The sequence below is a fragment of the Amphiura filiformis genome, chromosome 12 (genome assembly GCF_039555335.1).
Source record: "Amphiura filiformis chromosome 12, Afil_fr2py, whole genome shotgun sequence".
Classification (NCBI taxonomy): Eukaryota; Metazoa; Echinodermata; class Ophiuroidea; order Amphilepidida; family Amphiuridae; genus Amphiura; species Amphiura filiformis.
In genome coordinates, this window is record NC_092639.1 from 55,224,332 (window position 1) to 55,243,700 (window position 19,369).

Genomic DNA, 19,369 nt, shown 5'->3' on the forward strand with positions numbered 1-19,369 from the left:
GGAAAAAACCTAGTTATAATACTTTGATAAGATTCAACTAATAGTATGTATGTGAGAAACTTATATTAGAAAATATAATGTTGAAAGTACTGATTTGATTGAAATGTATGAAGTACATGTATGCAACAATTGTGCCAATATACATGTATCATGCACATATGCACATAATGTGATGCGATCAAGCTAAATCAGTTGGAACTTGGAAATATTAAATTTTCAGTTCCTTATATGATAATAACTAACATTTGCAAGGCTGTATTTTGCAGAAAACCCTGTTACACTTGAACAACCAGTTCCAAAGATATGAGGAATTAAAGAGTTTCCAAAACAAGAGGAAACAAAAGGAAATTTCCTTTGTTTGGCTATATCTCAAAATCAATATTTCCGAGTTCCGACTGATTTTGCTTGATCGCATCACATATAAGTCATGTTACTTATGTATGAATGTTTACTTTGTTCGTATATTAAATTGTTCAACAAACTTAAAATCCTGTATGTTGATATATTTTTGAAATTATTTACCAATGTTTACTAAAAAAAATAACTGCATAGTAGCATGCCGCAAAGATCATTTTTGAGACATTTCCCCCTTTTTTTAAAACGTATGTTTCCAACCTATAGCAACATGTTCTTCTATGCAGTGGGGAAACTAGGGGGCGGGGGGGGGGGGGCCGCGCCCCGGTGCTACCCTTAGCGGCGAATTGTATCAAGAATTGGGGGCATTATGTATCCTTAGCCCTGGGCGTCACAACCCCTAGCTACGCCACTGCCCGCGTCTAAGATATTCTGGGGTGGGGGTAGGGGCACCAATTTTGTTTCTTGCCCTGGGTGCTACTGACCCTATTATGCCACTGCCTCTATGTAGGGTTGTGAATTTTATTTATATTAAAAATTCTCAGTATTTTTCTCACTGTTATTATTGGGTCAATGTGAAATATATTGTCATCTTTGAATTGACAGAGGATTTCCTGTATTCAATTACAACTAGCAAGAGTTCTTAGTTATAACATCCAAACTGGGCTATTTATAGTAGTGACATCATAGAGTGACATAATCAGGATGTTCATTGAATGGATGAAAAGTTAACCAAATCCACTCTCCGGGATTTGTGGTCAAACTGAACTGAATCAGGATGAGAGGATGTGATACGTCACTACTATGAAAATTGTCATGTATTGTTAAGGTACAAGTGTGGGTAGGAACTGGCAACAACAACTTGGCCCATCAAAAAATTGCAGTAAAGAGTTATGGATGCTTGAAAAAAACTTTCTAAACTTTTGTTGAGGAGTTTATGTCAGATAATAATTCTTTTAAAAAGTTTTTTCAAGCATCCATATCTCAGATTATTTGTGACCTGTTCATATTGTAATGCATATCAATAGATGCTGTGCATGCCAGAGCAGCCAATGCAACCACATTGAATGACCTGCAACGAATCCTGGTTGAAGAATGGAATGCCATTCCACATCAACACGTGAACAGGCTGCTGGTGAGCAGCAGGAGGATGATGTGCCTGGCTGTTGTGGCTGCCTATGGTTTTTCCACCTGCTATTAATGGTCAATTCACAAGACATGTACACAGCCATGATAAAAATTCCCTTTAAAAGGGAAGGCCAGCCTCAATGCAGAAGAGGTCTTGTAAATAGTTTGGGTCACCGTGAAAGGCATTTTTTAGGATCACGCTTACATCCACGTTACATGACAGTTCACCAAACCATCAATGGTGAGAACATGCACACTGAAACAGCAAAAAGCATTAACTCCTATAACTCCTGTCAACTCTTTAATTCATTACTCCAAATTGTTCTGTATTTTTGACTTTACTGCTTTTTACCCATGCTTATTATTAAAGTGATTGTTTCAATGTATTGATATGCAACGATATGAACATGTCACAAATAATCTGATGCTTGAAGAAACTTTCTAAACTTCTGTTGAAGAGTTTATTTAGTACAATACATATGCCGCTTAAGCCAAAACAAATGTTGTACCCTAATTTTTAGGAGAACAAATATTTTGGGTTAGACAAATTGTTTTTGAAAGTGCTTCAAAATCACACAATTTGGTGTTTTTTGGAAAGATAATGTGGTATCAGAGGTTGATTCAATGTAATCCCAGCATGCAGTATGTTATTATGTGCAATGTAATAAAGGAGCCATTTCAACACCATTTCACATTCAAATTTATGTACAAAATAAGAACCAGTAGTTTTGATGGAATATTCATCGAGACTTTTATGTTTTGAATTGATAATTGGGTACGGGTTAATGTTTGTGGATACATTGCTACCAAGAAAGTTAAAAAGTTGTGTGTTTTTAAAACAATTTTAGCTATTTTAAATGCTTGGGAAAAGAAGGTGGACCAGCAAAGTTTTCTTGCACATGCATGCATGCAGACACATAGCTTATCTTGTTGTATAACAACCTTGACCATGCACAGCAGGAGCCCAGTGTGATATTTTCTGAAAATAACCATGTGTTTCTCAAACATGCTGTCAGTGGCTGCATTCCAGGGTCTATGCTGCAATGTATTCTGGGCTTACATTTAAACAACCTCTGATGTGGTATCATGTATGGCTGGTGTGCCATAAATAGATTGTGCAAAAGTATTTACAATACAATTTTGATAAATAGAAGTAATATATATATATCTGTCAGCTGTGAATTATTATTAAACAAAATGTATTGATGATTTATTTATTGAATTATGTTATTGGCAAGAATAAATTGATAAAATCATGTATAGCAGTGTTTTTTGTGTAGTTATTTTCAGAAAGTGTGGAAAGAAGTTGTTGAGTTATAATGAACTGACGGAGCGACTGCAGAATAGGGTGCAACTTTACTAGTCTAATTACAAGACTGCCCTACCCCAACCCTAAACCCTAACCCTAAACTCCGTAAACGAGGACTGGACTCAAGTCTAGCAAGTTGCACCCTATTCGGTAATTGTACCGAACTGACTTATAGTGTGTCCTGCCTGAAGTTGAGAGTAATGCCATGTTGGATTTCACAGTAGCAGATCAAATAATGCGTACTAACATAAACGTGTGGGGTGTATTATACATGTGCGTAGAAAAGTGATTTGTCCATGTGGTGACACAACCACGTAAACGCACCAATTTGAATCTGCCCCAGCAAAATCCAACATGGTGTTATTTTATGTCACATAAAATTATTAAAGCTGATCATCCTTATTCTGCATGAGTATAATCCAGGAAATACAAAATGTTTTACAGAAACCATTTAAATGTTGGGTCATATTAATTTAAGGGTACAACATTGCTGCAAAACATTAATGTTATTTAAGTTTTGGCAACATATTTTGCAAACGTGTCAAAAAATATTTTGCAATATAATTTTGACAACAATTTTAACATGTTGTTGTAGTGCTTTTCATATAAAACATTTTAAAAATGTTTTTGTGACCTTGATGTAACCCAACATACATGTATAAAATACAGTAAGCAAAAGAATTAAGGTACCAGTTAGATTCACCCCCTGTATACCCTAAACAATGACAGATATGTCATCATCGGAATTTAGCTCTTTCGTCAAAATCGTTTAAGAAATAAAGACATGACGATCCAAAAACCCACAAAAGATTCAAATTCAAAAGTTGCAGTTTGCTCCATTGCATGCCCTATTGATTTTGTACGCATAGCGTTCTCCAACAAGAGAACTAGCACAGTGCTTCCATTGATTAGCATTTTAAAACTAGCGTTGTGCATTCATTGATTAGACACAAACACAAAGTGCAACTTTTGATTTGTTTCTTATGTTTTAGATCGCCGTTCCCTTAATTCTCAACCAATTTCAACAGAGGTCTTGAATCAAAGCTAAAGTGTACAGGTATTGTCTGTTTGTTTTAATTTTGCCATATTTGTCTTTATTTAGGATATACAGGGGTGAACACAACTGGTACCTTAAATTCTTTTGCTTACTGTATTACTGTTTTTAGTAAATATTCGCCCTACCATATTGTAACTTTCAGCTTCGAGGGTGCACTGCCATTTTAAGGTGTTTACGGTTCAGTGCGTTAAAACAAGAAAAGTCTCAGGTCAACCTATGTTGAGTTTTTGATCATTTGGCATCTAAAGCATATAGTTTCACCTGATAGTAGTGCCATTTAGCTGTGAGAGTTCTGAATATGAGAAAATTCCACCCAAAATTAGCCATTTTCTCATTGAAACCCGTGTAATACATAATTAGTGGTATTTAACCAATTGTCACTCTACCATTTCAGTTTGTTTATTAAATCAGTTTATATACAAAAAGCTCAGACTTAAAAAATAAGGAATACTAACTGTTCAAAGTACAGTTGAAAAATCACGTCATGCTCGTTAAAGAGTCTTAAAAGACCTCTCTAAGTGTGATTAGGGCGCCATCCATTTTTGAACTTGATAATTTTCAGTTTATGAAGTGAACCGACTTCCAATTGATCCAGCATATTATCATCTAAACAGACAAAAATTTGTCCATCTATTTGAGCATCTCTGAAGTTCTCCACCACATTGTCTGGCATCTTTAACTTGCGTAGTGTTTCTGCTACAGCTTCTACGCTGAGATGACACAACTCCCTTGGAAATTCCTGCAGGAAAGGAAAGAGGAATAGATATTATGGGCCAAGATAACCTCATACCCAGTGGTGACGTTCAGTAACCTAATTAGCTTAAATGTTGACCTCAATATATGGAGTATGAGTTTGGTCCTCAACATATTCAAAGGTCATTCTATGAGTGTAGAAGTGAATGGGGGTTAAAGAACTCGGTCATTACAGTTAGCATGTTTTAGATCATAGTGTTATGATGAGTTATTATACACACTGCACAAAAAGAAAGTCCACACTTGTTTGGTCATAATTCTTAACGGAGATGTACAGTAAGAAAAAGATATTCAGTCCATTTTGAAGTTCCATGCCCCCATTGATAGCCTCATCCCTCCCCCCATTTTTATTCATCAAAACTGAGATTTTGGTATTTGAAGAAAGTGCATATTTTTCTCATCACCCCAGTGAAATTTAACGTTCGTGATATGTTTCATTTAAATGGTGTCAACAAAAACGTAGTGATTTGTGGTTTACTGGAAGTGTATGTACTATCCTATGCATGGCCATTCTTAAAGTACATGTTTCTTCATCTCATCAAAACCACTGCAGCAATGCAACTTTAAATTTCAAAACGTACTGTTATAATGGTAGGCCTAATCTAAGATTATCATTATGCCAACAAGTGTTTATTTGCACTTAACAACTGACCCAAAAAATATGAAATTCTTGGGGTGGCTTTCTTTTACTCATACAATATATATCGTAGCAGCATGGATATTGATTATTCTCTGTCATGTTTGACATTTGCTTAAAAAGTTACCTTTTTCACAGTCATCATTGAGCAGCGACGTAGCTTGCAACACCATCACGGCGTCTTCATTCAGCGTAGTGATGTTTTGTTTACAATCTTCCAACAGGGATGCCGGATACGACCTGCCCGCCATCTACAATGATCTGCTGACACTTGACCACCCATCGGGTGGTCATGTGACCGGAGGATTGTAAACAAAACATCACTACGCTGAATGAAGACGCCGTGATGGTGTCGCAAGCTACGTCGCTGCTCAATGATGACTCTAAAAAAGGTAACTTTTTAAGCAAATATATATCGTCATTTTTTGGCACAAAACCATTAAATTCTGGATAATTTGTAATTCTGTTTACACAACTAAGGTACACTTCAGCTTACTAAATTCTCAGAAGCATCAATTTCCGTGTTCTTAATCATATTAAGAACCGTGGCCACTTTAAACAATAGTGTGGGCTTTGTTTTTGTGTGGCATTTATATTGTTAACTTATTCATACTTAACTATTAATACTCTAGTATTATGAGGTTACATAAACATGATAGTTTCAGTTTCTTTTCTAAAGATTTTGTTCTTTCTAGTTATCTAAAATATAGTTGTGTAAGACTGTCACAAAGTAATTTTTCACAGCTGTTCAGTATCTGAAGTTTACAGTTTGGGTTTAGATAAGGACTTGCTTAAGCTATGAGTAAGGTTGACTCCGGATTTGCCCTCAATGTAAAACTAAAATACCTTTTATAAATTGAAATCAAAGTATAAGTATCACCTGAAAGGTGGCAAATGCATCCAGTGAGTCAAATGAAACATACCCACTCAACTTGTGACAGTATGTGCTTGTCATTAGACCCCCCCTATTAGTGCACCAGGTCTGAATGGGGGCACAAGCCATTTTTTGGCAATTTTCCAATGGGATTTTCTAAATTTTGCAAATGATTGGGGTGCACTTGCCCCCCTTGCCCCTATGACGCTATGCCACTGTATTAGACACATCAACATCACAGTATGTGTGCATTATTTTGTACAATTTCACTCCCAACAAATGATACACTTTAACCTATAAATATCTCACAACGACTGCATGATGACAATGCAGATTGCCTGCCCCCCCCTCTTTTCTAAATTAGTTAAATTCTGTTCAAAAATGTTTCAAAATTGCTGCTGAGTTTGTCACAACAAGATAATGTCAAAATACAGCAGAATGTGGAGCTATATCATGGTTCTAATTACACTTACCTCGCTAGATGACTTGGCAGGTGGAACTATCTGAACTGAAGAAGGATGAACTATCCCCACATTTGAAGGCACACCTGTCTTTGGATTTGGATCGGGTAAACGTTGTCTCATGCTTCCACCCATTGAAGATGCTGGCTTGGGTGGTGACTGAAGTCTTATTGGTTGACCTTGTCCATATTTCCAAGATGCCTTTGGTTCGTCGTCATCTACTCTCTCATAGTCCGATAAGTCGGAGTCAGAATCTTCAATGTTATGGGAAGGAGGTGGCAATTGTGAGCGGCCAGAAGGTAGGGAGCGGCCAGGAGGAAGGAAGTGGCCAGGAAGTGATGGAGGCATAGAGAAAGGTCCAGGTTGTGTTGGCATTGGTAGGGCATCATGAGGGCTTCGGTAATGTTTCTTTGAGACTCTTCTATCTGCTTGTTGTTCGGCATAAGGGTCTTCAGTGAGTTCATCATCGGCCATATCACCAGATGCCATTTCCTTCTTGGAGTTTTTCCACTTCAGTTTACTGAATTTATTTTTGATGTTGAATTTCTTTTTAGTTTTTGGTGAGATATTAGCAGTTGTAGGAGATGTAGGTGATGGTAGTGGACTTTGTGGAGCTCTGTAAGGCTGAAAATAGTGAGAAAATGTAAGTCAATCCATTAATTAATATCAGACAATACAGTGAGCTGGGAGGTTCTTTGCTATACCAGTTGAAATCCAGGGCCATACACCCCCATGGAAGACATGACATTATTCTTTCACACAGGGAGTTGTGAATTTCAAATTAGAATAATACTAAGTGGATGACTCCATTTGAAATTCACTCCCTGTGTGGAAGATTAAAGTCTTCCATAGGGGGTGTATGGATTTCAACTGGAATAGCCCAGTGGATGCCCACTATCATTTCTTTCCATCCGGCATATGTCTTCAAATGATATCATGGCCTTCTGCCTGCATGGTGTGAGCCAATGGCGTAGCCAGGAGGTTCCTTATAAAGGAATTTGACGAAAAGTTCTAAAAATCTTAAATATCAGTGCGTCCAGCATCCCGGGGATGGGGTAAGATGAGGGATTCTCATTGGGGGAGCTGCTGCCACTGGTATGAGCAGGAGGAATATGTGAGACCTACCTCTTCATCTTGAGGCTCAACTCTTTCATAGTCGGATAGATCGCTGTCAATGTTTTCATAGTCGGATAAGTCGCTGTCGGAATCTATAATTGTGTGAAAAATGATAAATGAAAATGAATGAGAACCCTGTAGGAAACTCATGTAATGCTCAATTTTGTCATGTTTCTGGAATGGAGTGTCTAGATTACAAAAAACAAATTTTACAAAAATTAAATGCAAAAAGTTGGTCATTTGTGTGATTTTCTCCAAAATTTGATTGCGCGACTCATTTCATTCCAAATATGTATCTTACATGAATAAATAAAAAGACCCCAATGGAAATAAGCTTCAATAGAGGCTTTCTTGGGTTATCCAGGGTTGTCAGAATCCGAACAAATCAAATCAAATAAAAAAAGCAGTTCTAATCCTAACCGCCTAAGGGCTTTTTGGCGACGGGAAGGGAAAGAAGGAAGGAATTAAGAGAAAAAGAAGGAAAGAAGTTGTTTGCTCTGAGTGGGATTCGAACCCAAGACCCCTCGCATGCCAGGCACTGGGTCGGCGACACTTTGCCACGGGTCTTGGGCTTCGCTGGCCAGCGAAACCGTGCCTATATCACTTAGGGCGATTGCGTCATCACACCAAGTGGGATGCTTGCACGAACAGCGCATATATCAAGTAGTATTTTGTAGTATACCGTCCTGTTAGGGTTAAGTAATGTATTTCAAAGTCTGTCGATACAACCACCTTAAGGTCAATTGGTGAGTCTGTAAATAAATATCGTCAGCCTACTACTAATTGCCTAAGTCATTTTTTGTAATTTTGAGCATATTTATTCACCAATCTTTGCACAAGAGCAAATGATAATGATACTAATAAAAGGGAATAATCCGAAATAATTAGGGTGATTACATTATGTAAGTGATGCATGCTTGAACTACATTTTGTTCTTTGTTCTCAAAATTTACAAAAAATGGCTTGGGCATTTAGCGTAGCAGGCTGACAATATGATCATGAACAATGGTGTTTAGATTCCAGCACAAGTACAAAATGCAGAAAGAAAGTGAGTGAGAACCCTGTATGAAATTCATATAAACCATGATAGGCCTACTGCCCTTCAGACAAGTGTACATACCATTTTGATTCAAAGATTGACTTGGTGTCAGGTAATCAGAGTCTGGTCTTGCGGCTGTAGATTGAGAATAATTAGTATTAATTGAGCATGTTAGGGGCTGTGCAATAATTATGAGCCGGGGGTAAAATTTCGAACGGCTCGCCAAAAATCGCTTGCCCCCCCCTCGGCCTGCCAAAATCGCTTGCCCCCCCCCTCAGCCCGCCAAAAATTCTTTGCCCCCCCCCCCCTTGTGCATGCCAAATTTTGGGCATCCCAATTTTCAAACCTTAAATGGTCTAGATATATATGTTGTGAGCGCAGCGAGCAGGAAAATTTGCTTATAAAGCACTTCCGTACTACTGTTTTCCTAAGCCTTTTTAGAGCGTTTTTATTTAAAAGGCACCCCATGAATGTGTGCCAAAATTGCTGCTCCCCCTCTCAGCTTGCCAAATATTGCTTGCCCCCCCAATTTTACCCTCCCTAGGGCGCATAATTATTGCACAGCCCCTTGGTGTATAGCTACACACTACATGATGACAAGGATGGTTGTGGTGAATGTAATCATGCCAGCAAACATAAACCGTTTCTCAAATGGTTAGAACCTGCCAGAACCCTTTGAGCCACAGTGTACAATCTTATAATATGAAATTGGCTAATTCTTATCAAACCTGATTTTTTGGCATATTTGTAATGTTTACACATGTCCCAACTTACACCCAAATGGAATCAGCCAAATTTGTTGTGTTTGTAGGTCAACAGAGCAAAGTTCAACATAAAGTCATAATTATGATTCATGTCCTCCTGCATGTTAAGAGTTGCTTTCACTTTACCTGGTTATTTCAGCTCAAAATGGACAGAAACCCTTCCCGACCAATATTTCAGCATTTTGAATAAAGTAATACAAATTTAAAATTTGAAGGAAATCGTACATTAAGGCTTTAAATGTTGAGTTATATAGTGTAAAAATTAATGGAAGTTCATCTTGGAAGAAAACAGATCTTTGAGTTTGCTTATCAAGCAGTTAAGTTAGCTTAGTTTCGGGGTTAAGGTTTTAAGAGCTCTGGATTAGTTACTCGCAATTCCAGAAAAATGCAGAACATAAGAAGTGATAAGGAGATGCATGTTATTATGGTTATGAAAATAAATTCAATAGAAATAATGCTTCAACAATGGTTCAATACAATGGGATGAAGTCAAAACTCGACCAGAGGTTGAACCGTGACGGTGACCGTGACGTCGGTGCATGCTCCAGTGGGGATAGCGATTTGCCCTTTGTGTACAAATGCTCAACTTGGGGACGAGTTCCACTATCTTTTCCAATGTCCGTCTCTGGCTGAAGAGAGGATGCTGTTCCTAGACCAAACTTACATCTCCAGACCAAACACTCTCAAAATTAATGAACACTCTTTTTAACAGCCAGAGAGGTAATGAGTTATCAAAACTTGTAAAGTTTTGTCATTGTATTATGAAAAAGTTTAATTGACTCATATTCTGATATAGATGTCATTGCAATAGGTCTATATATGTTGGGGTTTTTTTTGGGACACTTTTATTATATTGTATGATATTGTAGGTTATGATAATTATGTCTTATTGTAACTCTCTTATACCAAATGTTTTGGTGGCATAGAGACAAATAAAACTTGTAAACTTGTAAAACTTGTAAACTCGCGATCAAAGATAGTGCATCTGTACCCAGATCTGTACACGTGCGAAGTAACTGTGACAAACAGTTGAGAGGTGACCGTATTTGCCGGAACGGGTTAGAGCTAGGGTTATGGTTAGGGCTTCCAGCAAATATATGGTTATCGTCACTGTCATAAGGAAGCCAAATGGTGTTGGTAATATTAGTGTTAGTAACATCCTAAATGTTATTGAAATAAGTCCAAACTTTTAATCACCTTTTTCAAAGTGACGTCTTGGTGGTACAGCTGTGTTGTTCTCGTCCATATTCTCGTATTTTTCATGAGGAGGCGGAAGAGGAGGCGGTTTTCTGCTATGGGTAGATAGAGATGGGGGAAGGGGCGGGACAGTCACATTCCTAATGTCTTCTCCACCTGTCGGTAAGTTAGATGTATTATGCATTTATAAATAGTTCTCATGCAGAACACAATGACGAGAGTCGCAATTACGGCTAACATAAAGGTAAAGGGTATGAAACGTTTTAATAACATTCAGAAAACATTTTTGAAAATGCAAATCATTCTTACACAACGTTATTAAATAATAATAAAATAGGCCTATGTTTGCCAAAAATATATTTTGCAATAACATTTTGACAACATTCTTAACATGTTAGGCCTATTGTAGTATAGCCTAGCCCGACATTTAAATTTCAAAACCAAAACGTGTTTATATAGCGTTTTAAAAACATTTTGTTATTTGCTGCTTAAGCACGGTTTATAGTAATCTTTTTTTCGCCAGTATATGGGGAAATATAAATGGCGGCGCTATTTACCTCTTGGAGGATACGTCACCTGCTCTGCCGCCTTATCATTGTATTCCTCGTCCGTATCATTCTCCTCGTCATCATCTGGATGAGGATAGGAAGGAAGTGGTGGTGGTGGCGGCTTCGCTTGGTCCTTGGTCTTCTTTGTTGGAATGGGTGGAATCGGAGGCGAAAATGCTGGCTTTGCCGAACTACCGCCTGCTGGTAAATCACGATATTAATATACTATTACAAATGACAATTTATATTGTTATAGTTAAAGTTCCATTCAGTGATCCCAGCGCAAGTGTAAAAAATGTTTAAGTCATTCAAATTGTCTTGTGGTATTTTGGTATGAACAATTTGGCAAAAAACGAAGAAAAAACAGCAATAGTCTATGGACGAAGTTGAAGCCTCGTTCAAATATATGTAGCTATAAGTTATATTCTTACATCATAAATTACAGATTCATGTAAATACCTTATTTTGTCTCAAATAGGGGGGCCTACATGCCTTTCGGCTGAACCACTAGCACATCTATGACAATGACAAAGGTACTAAAATATGAATTTTGATGATTTTTACGATCGTCCGGATGAGCAAATCACTGAATGGACCTTTAGGGCGAGTTTCCCGACAGGAGTCTTATTAAGCCGTAGTCTTAAGGTGGCCTTGAGGCTACTAAGCCTAGCCCGCCCTCGAAGCCCGAGTCTTAACTCTAGCCGGATTTCTTCAACGCAAATTCAACCTAGTCTTAGTGGCCTTCCAGGCTTAACGCTTGACAACCTCGTCCCTTTCAACCAGCGACTTAATTGTATAGGCTGTTGGAGGTAGATGTACCGCAGCTTATGTACATTGTACATAAGCTGCGGTCCTCACGGTTTACCGTACTAACAAGGTTGCCGTCTCATTATCGCGATGTTCGGCGCAAAGACTAGCCTGGACCCGCGGTCTTGTGCTTGGGCTTATACCGATGCAAGAATATTGTGTCTGTTTTTGTGTCTTTTATGTATTATTTTATTTCCACTTGGCTTTTTATGAGTCCAACTTGTATGAATGATACGTCTATGCTTTATACTCGTGATTTTTTCTTTGCATCCCAAAAAGGGTAAAACTGTAAGCCTAATGGAAAGGAATCTGTGATTCCCCTAAAAAGGAAAGCAACCAACGTGCTATCTACTGCTGATATCAGTAGTCTTCTCAGATCTCACATGAAGTTATCTGTTGGAACAATATTTATAATTATTTAAGTAGAAGATATAGCAATATTATATGCATCTTATCCGTAAATTCAGTTTTAATACTGCATGCATTATTGTTTCGTGTCAAATATTTACTATATCTTTACCAATTTTGTCCTTCTTCTATCGTATTAAATTGATGTCCAACCTGGTATAATATAGGCACTCCAAAATAATATTGTAATAGGCCTACTTATTAAGGCTTGGATAGGGACTGGTGGTATCATATAGGTCTTCATGATGATGATGATGATGATGATGATGATGATGATGATGATGATGATGATGATGATGATGATGATCATGATCATGATCATGATGATGATGATGATGATGATGATCATGATGATGATGATCATGATGATGATGAAAGAATTTTTTTAAAATTATATTCGTTGTTAATAAAATCATTCAAAATGAGTAGGTCTTATGATGATAGCAAAAATTACTTTAAAAAATTCAACTAACTCAAATGAACACTAAAATAAAATGCTGAAATGTTCAACTAAATCGAACAATTACTTACACAAACTTACAAAGTGGCGTAACTAGACATTTTCATTTGGGGGTGGGGTGGGGGAAAGCGGGGGCAAACATAATAAATGAGGGGCAGGCATCGTTCATGCTGTTTGGGTTTGTAAGGGGTGGAGTGGGTCTGAGGAGTTATGGGATCTGCTTGGAATGTGTCCCCGGAACATTGGCGTAGATTTCTTTTTGACATAGGGGTGGAGGTGGAATTGAAAAACAATTATGGTACAAATGCCATATTTAAGCTATTAAAGTTGGTGACATATAGGCCAATGGTACAAAAGTGGGATTAATGCAATTTATTTAACCTTAAAAATTGAGTTTTAAGGTTAAAATGGCCAAATATGAGGTTAATTAATAACTCTCAGAAGTAGGCCTAATTTACCTTTTTCATGGGGGAGGGGTGGCAAGAGCTCCCCCCCCAGTTACGCGACTGCTTACTCATGTTAATTGAAAGACCGTCAAAAATATGAAAGATAAACTTTGCCTTACAATTTAAATAATTTGTAAATTGAAATAGACCAAGGCTTACGACCTAAGACCTACTCTGAGGCAGGGCCAAGAAAAGCCGCTGTAAGCCTGGTCTAACAGGCTTGCGTAGACTACGGCTACAGAAGACTGATTTCGAGAAATGCAAATTTTACTGAAGCCTGGGGCTAATCCTACAAGCCTGGCCCACGGGCTAACGAAGCCTCGAGGCTATGGTAGCCGTACTTCGGTACATACGTTTTCAGTTAAGCCTGGTCTTACGACCTCTTAAGCCTTGAGGCTAGACAAGCCAATTGCTAAGCCACCCGTCGAGAAATTCGCCCTTAATGTCGATAGACCATTTCCTTACCTATTGATTATATAAAACTTATAGATAAGGTGATCAGTGTTTATAAGTTGTTTTATTACCGTAAAACCCCGTCTACAAGCATATAGTGTGCTTCTGATGAAAGCTACATTAATCCAGTCGCCATTATGGAATTTGAGCAAATAAATTACGGATCCAAGCATATACAAACAAGTATTATTTTAAGACCGATCTATTGTATTGGTATATTAACGCTTGCTTCGAATTAAGCTTTAATAAAAAACACTATACATGCTTATAGACGGGGTTTTACGGTATTAATTTTGTTGTCGTCGTCGTTGTCGCCTTCGTCGTTGTTCCAACTTACAATAGCAATAAACATGATATTGCATCGAGCAAAGCTTTCTGAGGAAAACAATCGTGAAGCCCCATGGCCTATGGCTTACATACATGGATGTACCAATGAGATTGTTTAATTAAGCCGAGTCGGGCCCATTCAGACCATATTTTTCCTGATTTTGCTATAATAATACAGTTTATTTTTTCTGCAGGGTCATACAAATTAAAATGTGTTAGGGAGATCTATGAAGCATGGGGTCGGATATAAGTTGAACCTATAGGCCTACCTTTTCCCTGTGAGTGTAGGCATTATTTTTCACAATATTTGAGCACAAACTAGCACTAGCCCAGGCAGAAGCAGAGGAAAAAGGAAGAGAAGAACCAGAAGATAAGAGAGAGACGGGCCCGTACGCAGGATTTTCTTTATTGGGGTGCGGATTTTGAAAAAAGTGGACCTTTTTCCATGGGGCGATTTTGTGAAAAGTGGACCTTCTTACCAAATTTTGGACCTTTTATTGACCCAAAAAGAATAAAAAACAGATTCGCAAATTGGGACTTTTTATACTTTTGCAAATTTAATTTGGGGGAGGGGCATGAGGGGTGCGGCCGCATCACCCCCCCCCCCCCTTACATACGGGCCTGGATGGAGAGGAAGATTATAATTATAGGCCTAATAGATGAAGAACAGAGGATGAAAAAGTAGATTTCTTCCCGATGTCAAGGAAACGATGGAAGTGTATGCTGATAAAAGCAGAAAACGAAGTTTACGTTTTAGCAGGCTGCTTTAGCAATTAGAACAGACCTGATGAAGCAGGCCACAACTTGCATTGATTTTACATTGATTAGTGTTTTACTTTTGCTGCAAGCTAAAATAAAAATTCCTTTAAAAGGAATAGGGCGGACAAATGAAAAACTGTCAAGAGAAATGAAAGAATGAGTAACCTGCACATTTGTTTTAGGGGGAGAGAAACACTTTGCATATTCATTTTCGTATTATATTTTCCATGTTTTCTGCATGGTAACTTTTGCTGTTCGTAAACTTCAGGTCGTCCATTAAATCTATAAATAGGTTTTTTCTGTTCGTTTTGAGAAAGGCTAACCCCGATTGCGAAATTGTGTTTGTTCAGTGGTCATGGTGGTGTGAAGCAAAATTGAAAAATAATTGCTGCAAAATTAACTGTCACGTCCCGGTAGCCTATAGCGTTTCGCGGCTTTGTTGTGACTGAGCCCCGCGGGTATAATTTCCAAACGGCGTGCCAAAAAACGCTTGCGCCACCCCCCCCTCGGCCTGCCGAAATTGCTTGTTTCCCTTCCCTCGCCGCCGCCTGTCAAAAATTCTTTGCCACTACCCCCACCCCCATTCATGCCATTTGAACATGCAAATATTTTTGGATCCTAATGTGCAAATCTTAATGTGTCTAGTATATCATGTAGGCTATATGTAGCGAGCAGGACATTTTGCATATTTAAACGTTTCCGTACTGTTTTCCAGAGCCTTTTTAGCGAGTTTTATTTAAAAGGTGTGCTTGAAATGTTTGCTAGAAATTGCTTCTCCCCCTATCGGCTTGCCCGAAATTACTCTCCTCTTTGCGGCTTACAAAATTTTACCTTCCCCGCAAGGGTGGCGTTTTAAGGGGTCTCGGGGACCAGAACCCCTACTTGTACCGTTTACGCTATATGAACCCCTTAAAATTCCCTTTATGTGCAGAAAAAGATCTCTGGACCCCTACATTTACCAATTTGGACCCCTTAAATTGGGAGGTCATCCCTTCCCCGGGGCCATAATTATTGCACAGCACCCAATAGCTACCTGCGATTGGTCCGTCAAGTAGTACACTCGGCTGCTAACCGAGGAAATAAGGCTTAAGACATGGCATCGGCCAGTATGCTTCGACTACTATAAATACGTATTTATAAATACGCACGTGACCACCTGAGCGCTGCCATTTAACAGCTAATAGAAGTGGCCTTCGACACAGCGGGTGGCATGGTCTTCATGTAGGCCTTATATTTTTCCTGTCGGTTGGACGCGCTGCCAATCGTACTTCTTGCCGGACTAGCTGCAATGGTTTGGAAACCCTATAGGCCTATACATGTAAAGCAATATTAACGTACCCTTTTGAAAGTTGATTGTTACGACCTCCTTATGCAAAGTCTTACGTGTTTTCTTGTCACCAAATCTATTCTGAACTGTATTTGAGGCTGAAAAAGAAACAAGAAGATCCTGCTTCCCAGAAGACTTGGTAATATTGTGATCATGAGAAGAGATTACTGATGAAGATGGATGCTCTAATGGCGCTATGGGATCACGTGGTTGTTGCCAACTTTCAGGATTCGTCGCGGGAGCTCCCTGGGAAAAGGTGGTTGTAGCGCCTTTGATATCATCATGAAAATCTGGGGGAGATGTTTCACTGCTTGCATGCTCCCCTGGCTTCTTCCAATTGGTGCACAATGATCGTGGACTCATAGGGGGTCCCTTGGGAGAGATAGGTGTTACGGTAGCGCCATGGCTTTGTGGGTTGCCACGAGACTCTGGGTTAGATGTTTCACTACTTGCATGCTCCCCTGGCTTCTTCCAATTAGTGCGCAGTGATCGTGGACTCATAGGAGGGTAAGACTTCCCTTGGGAGGGACAGGTGTTACGGTAGCGCTATGACCTTGGGGATTGTCATGAGACTCTGGGGAAGATTTTTCGCTACTTGCATGCTCCCCTGACTTTTTCCAATTGGTGCGCAGTGATCGTGGACTCATAGGAGGGGTAAGATTTCCCTTGGGAGGGACAGGTGTTACGGTAGCGCCATAGCCTTGGGGATTCTCGCGAGGCTCTGGGGAAGATTTTTCGCTACTTGCATGCTCCCCTGGCTTCTTCCAATCGGTGCACGGTGATCGTGGGCTCATAGGAGGGGTAAGACTTCCCTTGGGAGAGATATATGGTGTTACGGTAGCACCATGGCCTTGAGGATTTTCACGAGACACTGTGGAAGACATTTCGCTGCTTGCATGATTCTCTGACTTCCAATTTGTACGCAGTAACCTTGGACTAACAGGAGGGGTAGGACCTTTTGGTGGAGAAACAGATGCTGAATTATCCCCGTTATTAGCATCGTGATAAGATTCTGTGGGATCTGTAGTCCCAATTTCGTGATCGTTTGGTTGTTTCCAATCTGTTCCCTGCGGCTTTACGCTTTTAGGGGACGTATGGTTTCCTGCAGGTGGAATATGATGAGGTGGATGATTAGATGTAAATTGCTTGCCTTCTATGGTCTGCTTTGGTGGCTTTGGTTTCAAGGTCGGTTTCTTGAAACTAATTGGAGTCGTTACCTCGTAGGAAAACTGTTGAATGTGATCTTCTCCCGGTTCTTCTATCTGAAGGCTTCTTTGTTTTGGTGAAAGCAATGGGCTATTAGGACTCTTACCTGCTGGCAGCGATGACGGTTTAGGTGGTCGCCTTGGCGGTGTTCGATTAGTCACAGCATCTTCTAACTTGAGGAACTGTACACCCGGATTTGAGACGTTCACTATGAAGATATCGTACTTTAAGTCAGCAATGTTCATTAACAGATGATTCACATCGTTTGTATTGACTTTTTTCACTAGGAAATTCATATTCTCTTCCGTTGAAAATAAGAAGACCAACTTGCCATCAACGGATCTTCCCAAGAAGTAATCATCTGTAACCTGGTCTGAAAGTTTGAGAACACAATCGAGGTTACTACGGAGTTTTTCTAGAAAGAGTTTCCCGTGTTGCTGCGGATTTCCAAGACGCACTTCTAGTGGTAGTTCGTTGGAGTATAGCATATCTCTCAATGGAAGTGCCTCGGGGCTTTGTGTCCGTGAGTTAGAGATAGGGTAAAACTTCCCTGCATAGTCCAGTGGAATCTTCAGACTGACGCGGTGATGCGAACCCTGAACGATACTCGCGATAACACTTTTGATCTTCAGTTTGTGGAGAATAATGTACTCATCACCTGCAGAAAAACACAGTTCTTCCTCTTTATCATAGTATCCGCCCAAGGTTTTAACGTAAAATGGTGGTCGAAATGAACGGTTGATTTTAAACACTGACTGCTCGTGTCGTGACCAGCCGTCGTTTTCTGTCAATATGTTGTCGGCCATGATGGCATATCACTCACAGATATAATCCTGATGTCTATAAAACCAATGTTTAAACCATGTACACTATAAGAAGTCAGACAGGTTGGACTAATCTGGTCAACTTGAAACTTTCATGTTCCACTTACGAACTTCATAGCTATTCACCAGCTATTCCCCGGATTCTTTAAAAGTGCGTACGAATAATTATACATTCGTTATCTTGTTCGTAGATTTTAATCAAGCGTACAAACTATTCAACAAAAATGCACTTGAACCTGAGAAACTGTTTCGGCAATATACTATTTTTGCTATAACACGCATGGGTAAATCCCTTAACTGTTATTTAGTATTATTATAGGCTTATTTACTTCCTTGTTGAACTTTACCCTCCGTTTCATGCCATAATACATTGTCATTGTAGACATGGTAGACATGGTAGATAATTATACTTTTTGTATACATTCATTTGTGTAAAAAGTAATACGTGATAAAGTTGACGATAACATATTAAAGGAGTATTTTGAGATTAGCATCCTCTTTTTATGACATTTTTCAGATATCCACGAAAAAAGCTTATTCCTAAAGCTTATTCCCAAAATTTCAGTCGATTCCGATTTTGCGTTTGTAGGTTAAGTTATGTATATGGTCAATTCCAGCCAAAGCGGGACAAAATTCTCTCTGGGGGCCATTTTGAAAATATTTTCCTTTTCAATTTTAGACTTATCAAATGAGACGATCCTATCTGGTGAATCATCAGGTGGAAGTGCCATCGGATTGAAAAATGACTTTTCTTGCTAGACCAAATAAATTGTTAAATGCGCATATGCATGTTACCCACGAATTCAAGCCTTTTTCACCTGTTGTACGCCATAAAATTTCACTTTCTTTAATATCTTTCAATATTTTATGTGTGACTCATATACACTAGAAATCGGTGAAGACTTTGAACGTAAAATAGAATTTTATTACATATATCTACAAAGAAATATTTTGGTTATTACAAATTTTAAGAAAGAACCAGGTGTACAGTTAAGACTGTGTCAATTCTTCGAACTCTTTCCAAAGTGGCTGTCATTTAACATTACTGTATTGTTTCGAAAGATTAGAATAAATGCTTCATATAAATATAAAGTTAGATTTTGTATCTCGTCGCA

General features: G+C 38.9%; 1 protein-coding gene across 5 annotated transcripts; it reads right to left on the reverse strand.

Moving 5' to 3' along the window:
• Positions 1-1,087: 1,087 nt before the first annotated feature.
• Positions 1,088-18,544, reverse strand: LOC140166438 (uncharacterized). Of its 5 annotated transcripts, none has more exons than XM_072189910.1 (8): positions 17,537-18,544; positions 16,236-16,322; positions 11,247-11,438; positions 10,690-10,845; positions 8,810-8,863; positions 7,699-7,781; positions 6,586-7,197; positions 1,088-4,587 (listed from the first exon to the last, which is right to left on the reverse strand). In XM_072189910.1, the coding sequence occupies exons 1-8, from the start codon at positions 18,234-18,236 to the stop codon at positions 4,363-4,365; spliced, it is 2,109 nt and encodes a 702-aa protein (XP_072046011.1). In that variant the 5' UTR covers positions 18,237-18,544; the 3' UTR covers positions 1,088-4,362. The 5 variants fall into 5 exon arrangements, with proteins under 5 accessions (XP_072046011.1, XP_072046012.1, XP_072046013.1 ...); XM_072189911.1 differs by having other exon boundaries at positions 11,247-11,435; positions 17,537-18,540; XM_072189912.1 differs by lacking the exon at positions 8,810-8,863.
• Positions 18,545-19,369: the final 825 nt, after the last annotated feature.

Coding starts and splice junctions, on each gene's coding strand:
- LOC140166438 (XM_072189910.1), bottom strand. CDS start 18,236: ATGGCCGACAACATATTGACAGAAAACGACGGCTGGTCACGACACGAG. Junction 8,864..10,689: donor AAGACGTCACTTTGAAAAAG/GTGATTAAAAGT, acceptor CTCAATCTACAG/CCGCAAGACCAGACTCTGAT. Junction 7,782..8,809: donor TCAATCTTTGAATCAAAATG/GTATGTACACTT, acceptor ACACAATTATAG/ATTCCGACAGCGACTTATCC.